Below are 14,169 nucleotides of genomic sequence, written 5' to 3'. Positions count from 1 at the left end.
CAGGGGAAGGGGGGGCAAAGACGGCGCTCCTGCAAGACAGCCTGCTTCTCAGGTGGTGTCCCTCTGCGCTCCCCTTCCCCGTGCCTGAGAGCCCCGGAGCCGGGAGGGGGATGCCGGCACCCCCGGCCACCTTTCTGCCTTTGGGGGAAGCGGGGACAGGTCTGGGGGAAGATGTTGCCACCTGATGCTCACGCAGCTCTGGCTTTGCAGGGACAGGCGATGCTGGGCGGCAGCGGGGGACGACTCGGTTCATTTCTTTGCCCCATCTCAGGCAGCAGCAGTAACAGGAAATCCAGGAGCTCTGTGAAATGACAGGGAGGGAGAGAGAGAGTGAAGTCCCCTTGCCTCGGCTGGTGACGTCTCTCCTTCCTCCTTTTTTTTTTTTTTTTCCTGTCCCTATAAAGAATCTCGGGCTCGCATCAAACTTCCCAGCGAAAGCAAACCAAACCCAGAGAGGTGGGGGAAAAGGGAGAGAGGAACACCTAAAGCGGGATCTGGCCATGCCCAAGCCCCGCTGCCTGCCGGCTGCCTGCCCCGGGCGCTGCGGGGTGCCCCCCGGCAGGTAGCCAGGCTGGGGGACGTGGAAGCTCCCTCTTGTCCTGCCTTGCAAAACTGGCTGAAGTTGAGAGGTTTGTTCTTCCTCCTGATCTCTGCGGCACCTGCACCTCCCTGGATAAATACATCTAAGAGGAGGCTTTTCAGTTCAGCCACCTTATCCCAAACTCCAGGCAAAGGACTGCTCGGAGCAGCGACTCACTGACTGGAGGAAACTTTTTGCCAAACTTTTCTGATGCTTTGCTCTGCTTTTTAACCCCTTGAGTTACTTTGCACCACCCTTCTTTTCTCAGGCAGAGCACCACGCCCCCCCAGGCACCCCATGAATTAGAAAAGCAGGGGGAAATAAGGAATAAAGTTATTGCAAAAAGGCGGGGGAGGAGGCGGGAAGGAAAAGCCTAAAAACTTGCACCTCGAGAAGAAAGGAAGGAAAACAAAATCTGCAGCCCAAGGATGAAGCAGTGAATGGAAAGAACAATTTAACTGGAATCAACAAGTGGGAACTTCTGCACGCCTTGCTCTTCCCCTCCCTTCCCGCTGCAGCCCGCAGGCTTTCAGAAACTTGTTGCTGGAAAGAAAACTTGTCCCCGTCTGCGGACCTCTCCTCCTGCGCCTCACAAGGGATATAGCAGTCACCCGCACCGGTACCGGCGATGGTCCCCAGGCCGACCGCCGCCCTGGCCGTCTATGCCCTTCAGGGGCTGCTCCTGATGCACGGTAAGACCCGTTCACACGTGGGTTCACGTGGCGGTGAAGGGGTGCGGGCGGGCCGCCTGCCGCTGCCCCGAACTGCCGGCGGTACCGGCGGGGCCGTCCCCCGCCGTGCCTCTGGCGCGGCCGCTAGGTGGCGCCCAAGGGCGGCGGGGGCGCGCGGCTGCCTCCCGCAGGCGCGGGGCGACGCCCGGGCCCCCCCCGGTGCAGCCCCGGGAGCGCTGCGGGGCCGCTCGGGACGGGCGGCTCTCCCCGGGCCCCCTCGGCTCTCCGCGCCCCCCCCCCGCCGTCCCGAGCGGCCCCGTGGGGTGCAACCCACCTCTGCCCCCGGTTCCCGGTGGGCAGGTGCCGGTTTTCTGTCTCTAAACCCACCGGCGGTGCGGGCAACTCGGGTTTTACTCCTCAAAAGGGGTCAGGGCTTCATTAAAAGAGATTTGGAAATAATGGATGCCGTATCTCCGGGGGGGGGAAAAAAGAAAAATCGCCTTGAAGTGTGTTGCACTTAAAGGACATTATTTTTTTTTTCCACTCCTGATCCCCTTGAGGTTTCGGCACTTGGTTAAAAATAGCAACTCGCGGGCTCTCGCATCTCTGTGCCTCTCTCAACCCACTTTTGATCATTTGAAGCAGACCTGAGGAAGAAAAGGCTTCAAAAGCAGAGGCTGTGGCGTGTTTGGGAGCGCTCCACGCGGCGCGGGGAGGGCGCGTGGGCTACCTTGCTTTCTTCGGGAGGGATCAGCATTAATGTCGGAGCTGTGTGGGTACAGACATCGCAGGCAAACGCCTACCTTCTCTTTGATATTTCAATTCTTATTCATGTGGTGTTTCTCCACTGCGTTCCCCTTCCCAGTGCAGATGCTAGGTCAGGTTCCCTGTTCCCCAGCACTCATTTTACCCTGCTGCAAACACTCTCCCCCCCTGGAGTTACTCCTGATTTTCACCGATACCAGAAAAGCCAAGAGGCAGGTTAACGAGATTTAGAAGAGCTTTTCCATCTGCCGTATGACTTTTCATTATCTCATTAAGCATAAGGATTTTGCCGGATTACCATGCTATTCATTCATGACACTGCAAATTGCGTAAGGGAGACGGTTTGTTATTTACTGGGGAATTCCTTCTGACAGTAATGATGATTTTTTGTTTTTTTGATAGTGAATGTATTTCATAGCACAAGACTGTTGCTTCTTTAGCATATTATCATCTTTTCATAGTTCAGTATCAAAAGGATAGCTTCTGGAAACACTGTGAGGCATCACTGTCCTTGATTTTCTTGGATTCATTCAGGGATTTAATGTATTCCTTCTGCAGAAAGGAATTGATTGGCAAGCACTAGCCCCAGTGAATTTCACATATCCCCTACAGTACCTTCCCCACAGTTACCTACAGAATAAATACCGAAGCCTGAGATCACGCTCGAAAGGGCTTGTCCAGCTTTTCCCGAAAAAAACTGAAGCAGCAAACCTTTCCACCACAGAAACCCCAGCGACCTGCGGTAACAGTGCCCGAGTTAACCCCAGAGAAGGCAGCCCCGCACCACGCCGGACACCAGTACCCACACCTTGAGCTGCACCTGGCGCGGCATAGGAAGCTCGCGCAGCCCTCAGAGAATTCCCATAATGTGCTCCATCTGGCTGACACGTGCACGAGCAGCCAGCTGCATGCTACGTTAGTTTTAACGTCTGAATAGCCTGGAAAAGTTGCCCATAGAAGGCATATTACCAGAAATCCAGTGTAATTTTCACAAAGGCATAAATCACCACAGACTTTCACGGATCAGAGAGAGCTAATAACAAGTATTTGGCAGAAGGGAGAAAGTGTGTCTTGCCACAAGTGTTCTTGAGGCTCCAGGATGAAGTGGAGCACAGTGCAATTGTTAGTGAGGAGGTGGGTGAAAAGCCTAGCTAGAGATGCTACCCACATTTCAGGGCTGACTTGGGTGCTTACTTTCAAGGTTACTTTCCTAATAATTTTGGTCCTAATAACTCTGGAATTTGGTCCAGATTCATTTTCCCATCAGTGCCAGGCAGAGAGAAGGCAATGTCCGCATCCTGTGGCAAAGAAAGGAAGGCAGGCACATCGCTAACTGTCCCTATAGGCAAAGGCTGATGATGGATTTGGGAGCAGCATTATGGATGTCAGACCTTTGTCCATCATTAGGAAAAGATAATATGTTAGCATAGTCTCTGTGTGCCCTAATTAGGCTGGAAGCCAAACTGAATCAGGGCCAGGAAGTCAGAGCATTCTGGATAGCACTGATGTTATTGAGGTATTAACTCCTCAGTCACCTTTCCCTCAAAGTTCATCTCCAGCAATGAATTCAATGAAACTTTGTCTGACCTCCCAAGGCACAGGAGGCACAGATCCATTCTGCAGGCTGTAGGTTAAACCTTCTCTGGGATCTTTGTGATCAAAATTAGGCAGAGTTGCGCTGAGGAGGCTGACCCTGATTCGAATCCAAACAATTTCATCTGCAATGCAGATAGAAGATTTTACAACTGTGAAAGACATTCAGTACCGGAGGTGCTGAGTGAGGGCAGTGCAGCTGCCCAGCCGAGGGTTCCTCCCCGGTCAGGACTTCGCGGGTGCTCAAGCGCAAGCAGCTCTCCCAGCCTGTACCAAACCTTAGCAGAGGGGTCTGAGTGCCCTCTCCTTCTGTATTAGCAGCTGATGGCAACCGCTGCATCATTACCTTCCGCACGCTGCTCAGCAGTTTGCCAAGGCTGCCTAGGTGTGCCGCGGATGGCAGAGGACAGAAGTTAACCAGAGCCATTAAATTCATCCAGACCAAAGGATGGTCTCCTTTAGAGAACTCCTAACTTGTTTGGCGCTTTCAGTCCTGGCATTTTGGGAGTTTAGCAGGGGGAAGAGACCATGCAAACATCATCCCAATAATTTCTTACCTTATTATAAAACACAGCTTCAAAATATTTTATGCGTCTTTAAATTTCCTAAGACAGTTCTACAAGTATCATTAAATTTCCACTTTCTTTTTGCTTATTACACAGCTTATGTTCAACTCCTTAGAGTACTAGTTAGGGTCTTTCTGCTCAAAACTTTTGATGTAGCAATTATTGTGCAGATGCCAACAGCTGGCACATGTTTTAGGTATGGAGTGGGTTGGTTAAAAACCAGCCCTTTAAAAAACAATTTGCAAAGAATTTTTTACACTAGCAACACCTTGTATCTCGCATGAAAACTTTAGTATCTTTTACCTCCTGACATTACCATCAAAAAGTTTTTAACATATGAGCAATCCAAATAACTTTACAGGTAATGGAATAAATTCAGTAATTTCAGTGATTTGATACTGGAAAACTAACAAGGTTCAAAACAAAACTTAGGTCCTGCCTGATCCCTTTGAAATCAAAGCAAGTTTGGGATTGAAAATTTTTTTGTTTCATCTTGCAACCTCTTCTACAAATAGAATATGCTAGGATGGGCAATTTAGCTTGCTAACATACACATTTCAAATATGCCACCTATCAGTAGCTAAGTCAAAAGCTTCAGGAGCTCAGACTCCTCCTGGTTTGCCGACTAGGATGCTCACTGCGTATAGCCGGGAAGGCTGCGGGCTCAGCGGTGCTCTGTTGCAAAATCAGAGGCATTAAGGGTATGCTTTTGCCTTTCTCTGAGGCAGTCCGTGCTGGAAAGTTGAGGATTGGATAGCTGACAATATGGGCTGTTGATCGGTTCTAGTAAACCAAAAATGTGTCTCTTAATTGGTGTTATTCCTAAACATTTGCTTTACTGTGGGAAAATGTTATAAAAAGCAGAGAACACTTTTTTTAAGATTGTGATATATGAGCCTCCTGCCTGAAGCTGCCACATTCAAAACCAAATCTCTTTACATGAATTCATCTATTTAAGGCAAGGAAAAAAATGTAAAGTATTTCTGAAGACTCCCTGAACTTCTAAAAAACAGCATCGTACCCAAAAGAATACTGAGAATACAAACCAGATTGTTTGTTGAAGGTTTCTGTTACAAGAACTTACCATATTCTCTTTAAGAAATTTGAAAAAATCCTTATCTGCACGCATTTCCCCATTGGTGTGCTAATACATATCAATCCAAGTAAGAGCAACAAGGTACATTTGAGTTATCTCTGTCCTTTCATACATTCTCTGAATTGTTCATTTTATGATGAAGTATTTGTATGAAGCAATAGCTCAGTCATTACTTCAGTTTGAAGTAATGTATCAAGTTGGGCTGAATATATAATATTTATGCTGCTAGTAGGTTTATGCACAAGGGCAAAAAGTTTCCAACCACCACAAGAGATTTCTTAGGTACACTCAGTGGTAGTGATCTGTGTTTTTCGTAAGTTTGTCTTCCAAATTGCCAGCACAGTTTGAAGGAGGGTGAAAACCTGCCCTATGCGGCATACATTCAGCGATGAACCTCGTCTTTTGCTTCCAAAGACATTTGCAAAGTATATGCAGCAAGGGTCACTTGATCATCAGCAAAGGACAGGATGAACAAAGAAGCCGCTTTCAGTTTACATTGCAAAACAGTTTTTGGGGCAGCAACAGCAACCTGCATTTTTTAAAACTACACAGGAAATTTCCAGGAGGCAGCGTTTGACTTTCAAAGTGAGTACGAGAAGGACGCTGAAGCTTCGCCCTACCAAACTTCACTTGCTTGGTTTGATATTTCCTCTGATCAGCCTCGCTCCATCTTTCCTTTTTTCTCTAAACCAGCCTGATGTCACGGGAGTGGGAATTAAGAGTGGAAGTAATTAAAAGATGTTTGGAATACCTAAACAACAGCTAGGAACAAAATAGATCTGTCCCTAGTGTTTTCCTTCAGAAACCAGCTCAGATGACTGACAGGACATGAAGGCTTCTGAGTGCCAATCAAGACATTCCTGTTCCTCCAGTCCTCACCTTCGGGCAGAGCATCTAACTATACTCAGTCACAACGACTAAAAAAATTGGCTACCTAAATAAGCTGGCATAAAATGTGTGTCACAGAGAACTGATCTCCTCACCAAGTTAGGCACTTCTTCAATTTTTCTTTTTAAGGCCACAGAGAAAATAGTAGAAGCTGCCAAAATCAACCAGCCAAGGTTATTATCTGGAAATGGCATTTAATATAAGCGCATGCTTGAAGCTTGCCCCAGGGAGCAGAACTTTAGCAGCAGAGAGCTTGCAATCACCAGAAGCAAGGCAAGATTAGAACAAATCATGTGAAGCAAGGTTTTCTGTATGAGAGGTGTGACCTTAGAGACTTGTCCATGAGCCTTGTCCATGAGCCACTTCCTCAGGTGGGGAAGGAGGATCAGAGAAGGTAGGGAGCCTGATCTCACCAGGCTGTGATGAGCAGAACTGATGGCTGCCCATTTTGTGCAAATTCCTCGCTGCCCGAGTGCTGAACACACTTGTGTGGGGAACCCCAGCTCACCTGAAACCAGGTATTAACATAAATTCGGAACTGAACTAGGCAAATCTTATGACTGCTTTTACAAGCTGATCGTATCTCCTGCATTTGCCAATAACTAGAATACAAACCAGGAAAGAAACTCTTGGATCAAGCCCAGCCCCCACTTCACAGAGCTGAATCTGGTGTGATGGTGCTTTTCTTTGCCGTAGCTGAGACAGGGCTTGCAGCACGTGCAGCCATCGCTGGCATTACACTGTATGTACTGAGGGACTGTCTCAGCTCTATGATTTCAAAGGCTTTGGAAATGTAAGCAGTGAATTCACATACTAAGGGCAGCTGAGCTACTGCCCTGTGCAAATGTTGTTAACTTTTGTATTAGGCTGCTACTAACGGTAACAAAGCTGTTACTAATACAGCTATGCACTCGGATAGTGAGTAAGTCTGTGGACTGCTTTATGAGGCAGTCCAATACCCTCATCTCCGAGTCCTTGGATTAGCCTGTCTTTACAGCACATACTTTTTGTCCTCACTACATCCTACATCCCTCTCCTGCTCTCCCTCCCTTTCCTGGATGTCTCCTAAACACCCCTCAGGGCTCAGGATTCCTTGAATTTTTACATTGGAAAAAGCCAAGAGGAATTTCTCAGCCTTTCCATAACAGGAGTCTGCACAGTCTCTCTTCCCTGTACCAAAATGAATTTTGCCTTTAAAATTGTGCCTGGTGCAGAGATTTTGGCAAGCCAAAGTGGGATTGCCCGAGACCTGCAGCTGAACCTCTTGCTTTCTGCAAGCAGATGCACTAAATCTTCCTGCTGTACTGAATTTTACAAGAAACAATTTTTGCAAGCCTTCCTCCCCAAAGTCTAGAAATGCAGAAGGAGTCACAGCTATTGTGTGCTGTGTGTGTAACCAGTGTTCAGGGCTTTTGTTGTGGCTCTGAGCAGTAAAGCTTTTAGCACTGAGGGGTCCTTGACATTACCGAGCAAGAAGGAACGAACCTCGTCTAACCCTTCGGATGATGAAAGGCTGAACAAGCCAGTTTTCCTTTGTGCCCTGCAGGGAATGGCAAAAGCATATGGTCCCCAAGATTTCAAAATTCAGCCAAAAACTAAACTCAGGCCCAGAATGTAAAGGAAATATAGGGACCAGCCTTCTATTTTCAGATCACTTGCCTTTGTCTTCTGCATTTCCACATAGGTTTCCTTAGATCTTCCTGTGTTTTTCTGAACTGTGGGAACGTGATTGCCAAGGAAGTAGAGAGGGGAGTTTGCAGCCCTGCTGGGATTGTTCTTGATTTGAGGGTCAAGGAAGCTTGACCTAGTCATTACCTGTTCCATTTTTCACAAAATCTCCACAAATCTAAAACACCTCAGCCAAAATGTTTGCTTCCTTAGAGCCCGCAGCTCAGAAGTTGCACACCTTAGATTCTTCCTTACAGATACACTAAGGTCAGTTTGCAGGAAAAGCACCAACCACCATGGGGCTACTTTGCCTGTTCCTCTATAGCTGTGGGTAAATTGGGACTGCTCATAGGGATACTCCACACAAATACACAGAAGCAGCTATTCTGTAAGATATTCATCCTGTTTGCCATTAACTCACATCTCATTAACTGAAATCAGTGCTGAATACAATAATTTAGGAGTTAAAGCAATTTCCTCCCTGTCCCTAGAAGCCTGCAGCGGCTGATGTCAGCACGGGGCCTCCCAGAATCCCTGTTCTCGATTCCCCCCCAGCTACTGAGAAGGGCTCACTTTGGCCCTTTGTAGCCATAGGGATCATCCCTGAAAGCTGATACTGAGCCTGGACTTCCCCAGCTTTTGGGTTGGGTTGCGCAGGGGTCAGTGTTTCAGACCTTTAACGTACAGATGCCTACTACGGCGTGTCCTCCAGGAGTTATAAAACGTGTTTTCCCCCTCTGCTTCTTCACTTGTTCTTCCAGCTGCCTGAAGCCGGCTCCCCGAGGGGCCGTAACACATGCCCACACAGTAGCATTTGGAAACCCTTCTTGTGGGCAATCCTAATTACAATACGCCTTCATACAGGAAATGGCTGTTGGAAGAGATTGCCCAGAACCCTGAACAGGAAGACGTATGCAACTGTGTTTGAAAGGAGGGAAGTAAAACACTGTGGATTATCAGTTGCACACCTCAAGGTCTCTGTCTTTCCTCGCAGAAAAATAAATCCCACAGGTGCTGCGTTGTCCAGTGCTGGGTCACTAGCTACATCCCCCTCTCCACTTAGGGGAGGGTACCCACTCCATTCACTGCTGCTTCGCTCCTGAATTAATACTATCATTGCTAATTTGCAAAGATAAGGGAAAGGACTTCATGAGCATCCACTACTTAAAGCACAAGTATTACTTTGCTCCTTAACCCATGAGGAATATCAGAAGAAGAAATAATGCAGCGCCCAGGTGTGGGGAGAAATGCTTTTCCCAGATCTCTTTCTGGATGTACATGAGGCAAGGAAGTTATATCAGCTCTCGCTGCATGATACAGCAGGGCAGAGCTAAACAGCAAATTTGGCTAGTTAAAAGGGTTTTGTACTGTTACAATTAAAGGATGATTCAAGTGAATTTAAACAATGATGTCACCCTGAGAACCTTTTAAACACAATTTAAGCTATTACATGGTGTGAAGCAGAGAGAATCGGGTAACCTTTTGGCCTGCCACATTCTTTTCTCTACAAATGGATGATGTCTGGATTATTCTCATTTCATGTTCATGCACTTGGGACAAGCTTTGCTCTCAGTTACACAGGTTTAAAGCTGTAGCGTGGCTGAAGACAATAGCCTGTCTTTGAATTTGCCTTTGCGTGACCGAGAACATCTATTTTATTATGGTTGTTTATACATTTTGTGGTAGAATCTGAGTGAGAAAAGAACGGACTGAAAGCTGCTCTCTCACTGCATGTTTTATAAAGGTAGAGATTTTACTGATCTTGCTGGAAAATCCTGATTTGTTTTGGATGTGAAAATTCACTGTGAGAAAGGTAAGTAACCTGCTTACTTTCCTATGATGAAGGAAAGCCAGTGTGTGGCCCCTGCACCGAGACTGCAGCAACATCCAGTTGTGTGAGGCAGCGCAACGCCCCTACTGCTATTCCTGAGCGCTCCGGTGTACGCTCTCACTTCACATTTATTTTGGCTTTAAAGATCCCATTCTGCTAAGCCTCCTGGAGGTTCTCATGCTTAAAACAACTTTCCTTCACTCTTGGCAAATTTTCTATTGAGTAAGGACGGAGCAATAGCTAAGGCAAGAGAACAGGGTTTGGCCCAATAGGAGTTACCAGAGAGAGTAATTAATCCCCAGAATCCTATGTCAGCATGATCCGAGCGGAGCATGCAGTGGGGAGGGATTCCCTGGGGCAGAGCCTCCTCTGGCTGTGATCTCAATGCAGTTGGCCCATCTCACTTTGAAAGAGCGGTGTGTTTCCCACAGCTCATCATCCCACTCAGTAATGACTTTTCCAAATATAATGGTACCATGGGTCTCTGGGAAAGTAAGGCCCAGTTGTTACCGTGAAGCTGCTAATGATCCCGTTAACAGTTTTATTACTTAATCCACTGATACATCAGGTTCTGACTTCCTCCAGAAAGGAGATAAACCAAGTCTTCAGTGTGATGTATTTATAGGTTTGGAATTGCTGCAGGGTTTCCAGGCTGTGCTCACATTTGGACTGTTTTCCCATGGCTTTCCCACCAAGTCAAATAAACATGGGTAGCTTCGTTCTCTGGCCAATTTGGGCAATATCACCCTGCCCTGATAAAAGAGAAGTGCAGGTCAAAACAAAAGGCCCAGTATGACACGGCTCCTGGGATGAAGGAGCTGTCTGGGCAAGGGGAACTCAGGAAGACAGCAGGCTGCTGAGCTGGGTGTGTCGAAGGTTCCCCCCATCTGGCTCCAGACAGTACTGTACACTGCAATCCCCATCAGGAAATTTTGTCATTACATTTGAAGGAGGGTGTATACAAGGCTGATTTCTTCTTCTTAGTATTATGGAGACATGGGATTATTTGGGGATACTGTCTGATCTACAGACTCTTCAACCAGAAAGACCAGTAGAGTTGGTTTATATGCTATGGCTTATATCAGAAGAGCATTGTGAGACTAGAAAGAGGAGCTAGAAAGACCCCTAAAAGAAATTTGGGGTTCCACAATATATTAACTGGACTGTGATCTTTATGCCAAGGATAAAAATATTTGGTATAAATTAACCATGTACTTTGCCTTTTTTATTGTTGTCTACTTTGCATTTGAAATGTAATGTTCAAATCTACATGGTGAAATGCCATTATTAATTTAATTTAATAAATCACGAAGTAGTGTGCCTTCTCCTAATTACTGAAGTTGGTCTTTATTGAATTTTGTGCATAACTGCGGTTGTTATATTGTTATTAACCTTAAATTACTAACCTGCTTTTCCTAATGTACTATCCCACATGTCAGAGCTGGTACACAGAATCATCTAGGGCAGGCAGCCACAACAGGCACTACGACATGACACAAGTCTACAAGCACAGACTAATGCTCCCAAGAGAAAGGCTCTCCTTTTCCCATCCCAAGAATATGTGCACAATTTGTTTTAACATTCTTCATGACAGTATCTTCAGCTTTCTGGAGAGTTTCTGGCAGAAGGACAAAAGAAGAGGAAAGGAGACAGTTTTGTCTGGGTATAAATCTCAGTTTTCATTTGCCAAACCTGTCCTGCAGTTTTGAGAAAATCAGGGCAGTAAAGCTGAAAATTCTGTGCTCAAAGTGGGATTAGTGGAAAAGCTAAAACTGAGCTAGTTTTGATTACCATGGAGTAGAGTTTGCATAGCTGCCAGTCAAGGCCATTTGCTCTTCCACTGTACAATACCACAGTATCACTGTACTTTAAAACATTAATGTAGACTTTTAAATGCTACAGGGATTTGTGTCTGGCATTGAGCAATGCAACTTTGACATTCTGCCTTTCTGTCTACCTATGCTTGGGATGTCCCTCAATCTGACCACTTGACCTAAAAATTTCGGTCTCAATATCTTCCTGATTTAACTGAAATTTTTATATAAAATCTTGCTCTCAAGATAGTTTACATTAAAAAGATAAAGGTGTCTTTCAGAAACAGGCATCTATTGCTTGGGAAAACAGGAATAATCACTGTAAGATAAATGACGGGTAGAATCAGTTTGGCCAGAAGTATGAGACATAAAGCTGACAGCATGAATCTCTTACTAGCATAAATCAGATCCGTTAGTAAACACAACTCGTTGGTCCAGGGTCTGCAAGTGCCTTGGGTAGCTCGCGTTGCCTGTGCAGTACTGCAGAATATCCTTTAGGGGCTGGTTTGCTGCATTAAAAAAGCCACTAAAGATTTTCTTCCTTGTGCAGAGAGGGGATAGAGGGATGCGCATTCAAATAGCAACGGTGCTGTCTCTACCCCTTCTCCTCAGGTGGCTGCTGCTTCTTTCCTGGGTCACACCTAGTGCGACCACACTTTCTAATTGATAAGGTGGAAATCACCTTATCGATGAACTAGCCCTTTTCCTGACAAAAGGCCAAGTGTAATCTTTAGTCCAGAGTCCAGTGCTTGACAACTTGTATGAGGGAAATACTGAAGGCTCTATTCTACGGCTCTGGGATTGCTATTACAGGTTCTGGACATTTCTGATATAGTGCTTAAACTCTTTCTATGCATTTCTTTTGCATCCCTGGAGCAGCAATGTTAGTTAATATTGACATCATTAAAGCCATCACCATTATTCAGGTGTGTTCAGGATAAACACTTCACCTTGGTGAATCAGGTAGTTAATGCTTTGCAGGGCCATTGTTTTGGGCTGCTGGTTCTTTCGTTCTCAGACTGACCAATATATCTGGTCTGGTCTGGTGTCGCCATACACAGTCTCCTTAAATTTAGAGCTAGGCTAACCAGACTTAAAAAGAGAGAGTAAAAGGGGTTAAAGAGCATCATTAGAAGAGCCCAGAACAGCCTAATTCCTTTAGTCATCTTTCCTGTTTTAAAATCTTTCTGCTTATCTTGGTTCTGGTCTTGACATCTGCTCGTAGTGAAAGCAAAGTAGTGACACTTGGGCATGGTGGGATGTAAGGAGCGTGTCTCATACGCTGATCTTCTTGCAGTGTATGCGGTAACGGAATTGAGAGGAATTCTGAGCGTACGTAGGGCAAAGGTCTCTCTCTTGTGCTCTTTCATTTAATGGTCGAAGTGATGTCCTTTAGTGTGTATTGTACTGCTAGCCTTTGAAAGGCTGCCTTTTTGTTTTGATTCTATATTGTTCTAAGTTAAATAGTAGGAAAAGAGAAATCTCTGCCACCACAACATTCTCTTATAGGTCTATTCATTATAGATCCCGAGAGGAAACTGAGAGTTCCCCTGGACAATGGTCTGATATACAAACGAGCATACATTAACTTTCTGTGGTTGTATAGTTCATTTTGGCTGCATTTCCTTCACATTCTTAGGAACATGGATTCAGGCATAATTTGGTTTGATGTCTTCCTCTGCCTTGAACTGCTGTCTTGTTAGACATACTGCACGTCAAGCAGCCTCTCTGCAGCAAGGCCTGAAGTGGAAATGCTCAGGCAGACATGGTGGTGCATTGAAGGGTGCTTTTGGAGTGAGTGGGAGGGCCAGGAGCAGAGGAGACCAGGCCAGGTCTGCGGGGTTTCGGCTCAACTGGGTGGGGGATGCTGGGACGGCTGTTGACCAGATGCCATCTCCAAACCAACAAGGATGTCAGGTGGGTTGGACATAAGCCATGATGTTTAAGTCATGGCTTTGGTCGCCTGTCCTTTAGTCCCCTGTCCTCCACCTTAGGGGAGCTCACTTGGGGAACATCTGCAATGGCTTTGGCAGCACTAGCTCCAGAAGAGGGGCTGCAGCAGGGTATGATACAGGAACAGCCAGAATCTCTGGATGGGAAAAGGCTGGTGCAATTACAGCTGTGTTCACTGCACTAATTAGCGTGGACACTTTGCTCAGGGCCACAGCTCAGTTGCTGCCTGAACTGCACTCTTCAGTTTGTAAGTACCCACTCAGACCTCTAGAGCTTTGGGCACTTTGGCATTGCGTTCCTCTCTGCAGCACAGGTATGTTTTCTGCTTTTGTGCCCCTGCTCTTCTGTAAATCAGGGAGATTAGCACTTCCCTTCCTCCCTGGAGGGCTGGGGCGATACATGCTTTGAAGAGAAAAAGCAGCTCAGGAACTGCAATAGATTTACTTCATCTTTCACTTCCATCACCAGAGGAAAAGCCATTTGAAGCTACAAAGATACTGAGGCATTCAAGGTTGTAAGGATTAGGACTGGGATACCACGATAGGCTTGGCCTGAACTGTCAGAAATGAATCTCTCCCCTGTTCTCCAGACAGACTCCTATAGAAGTTGGGTTTGGCTGTTGCTCTTTTGCACTGACATGCGATGTTCTCACTTACTTTGCATGGGAACAGAGCCAAGCAGATGAAAAAGATTAGAGACTAGATCAGTCATTGTTACCCTGCCTGCTGTAAACAGCTCCGCACA

The 14,169-nt window shown here is 46.2% G+C and overlaps 1 protein-coding gene across 2 annotated transcripts in view; it reads left to right on the top strand.

The window, feature by feature from the left end:
• Positions 1-427: 427 nt before the first annotated feature.
• Positions 428-14,169, top strand: part of LOC142087829 (vascular endothelial growth factor receptor kdr-like) — a 142,840-nt gene continuing 129,098 nt past the window's right edge. For both annotated transcript variants that reach the window (XM_075162511.1, XM_075162510.1), the window contains exon 1: positions 428-1,272. In XM_075162511.1, the coding sequence (XP_075018612.1) occupies positions 1,209-1,272 (64 nt within the window). In that variant the 5' untranslated portion in view covers positions 428-1,208. The remainder of the gene's footprint in view (positions 1,273-14,169) is intronic.

The sequence above is a fragment of the Calonectris borealis genome, chromosome 13 (genome assembly GCF_964195595.1).
Source record: "Calonectris borealis chromosome 13, bCalBor7.hap1.2, whole genome shotgun sequence".
Classification (NCBI taxonomy): Eukaryota; Metazoa; Chordata; class Aves; order Procellariiformes; family Procellariidae; genus Calonectris; species Calonectris borealis.
This window is presented reverse-complemented; position numbering and strand designations above follow the sequence as displayed.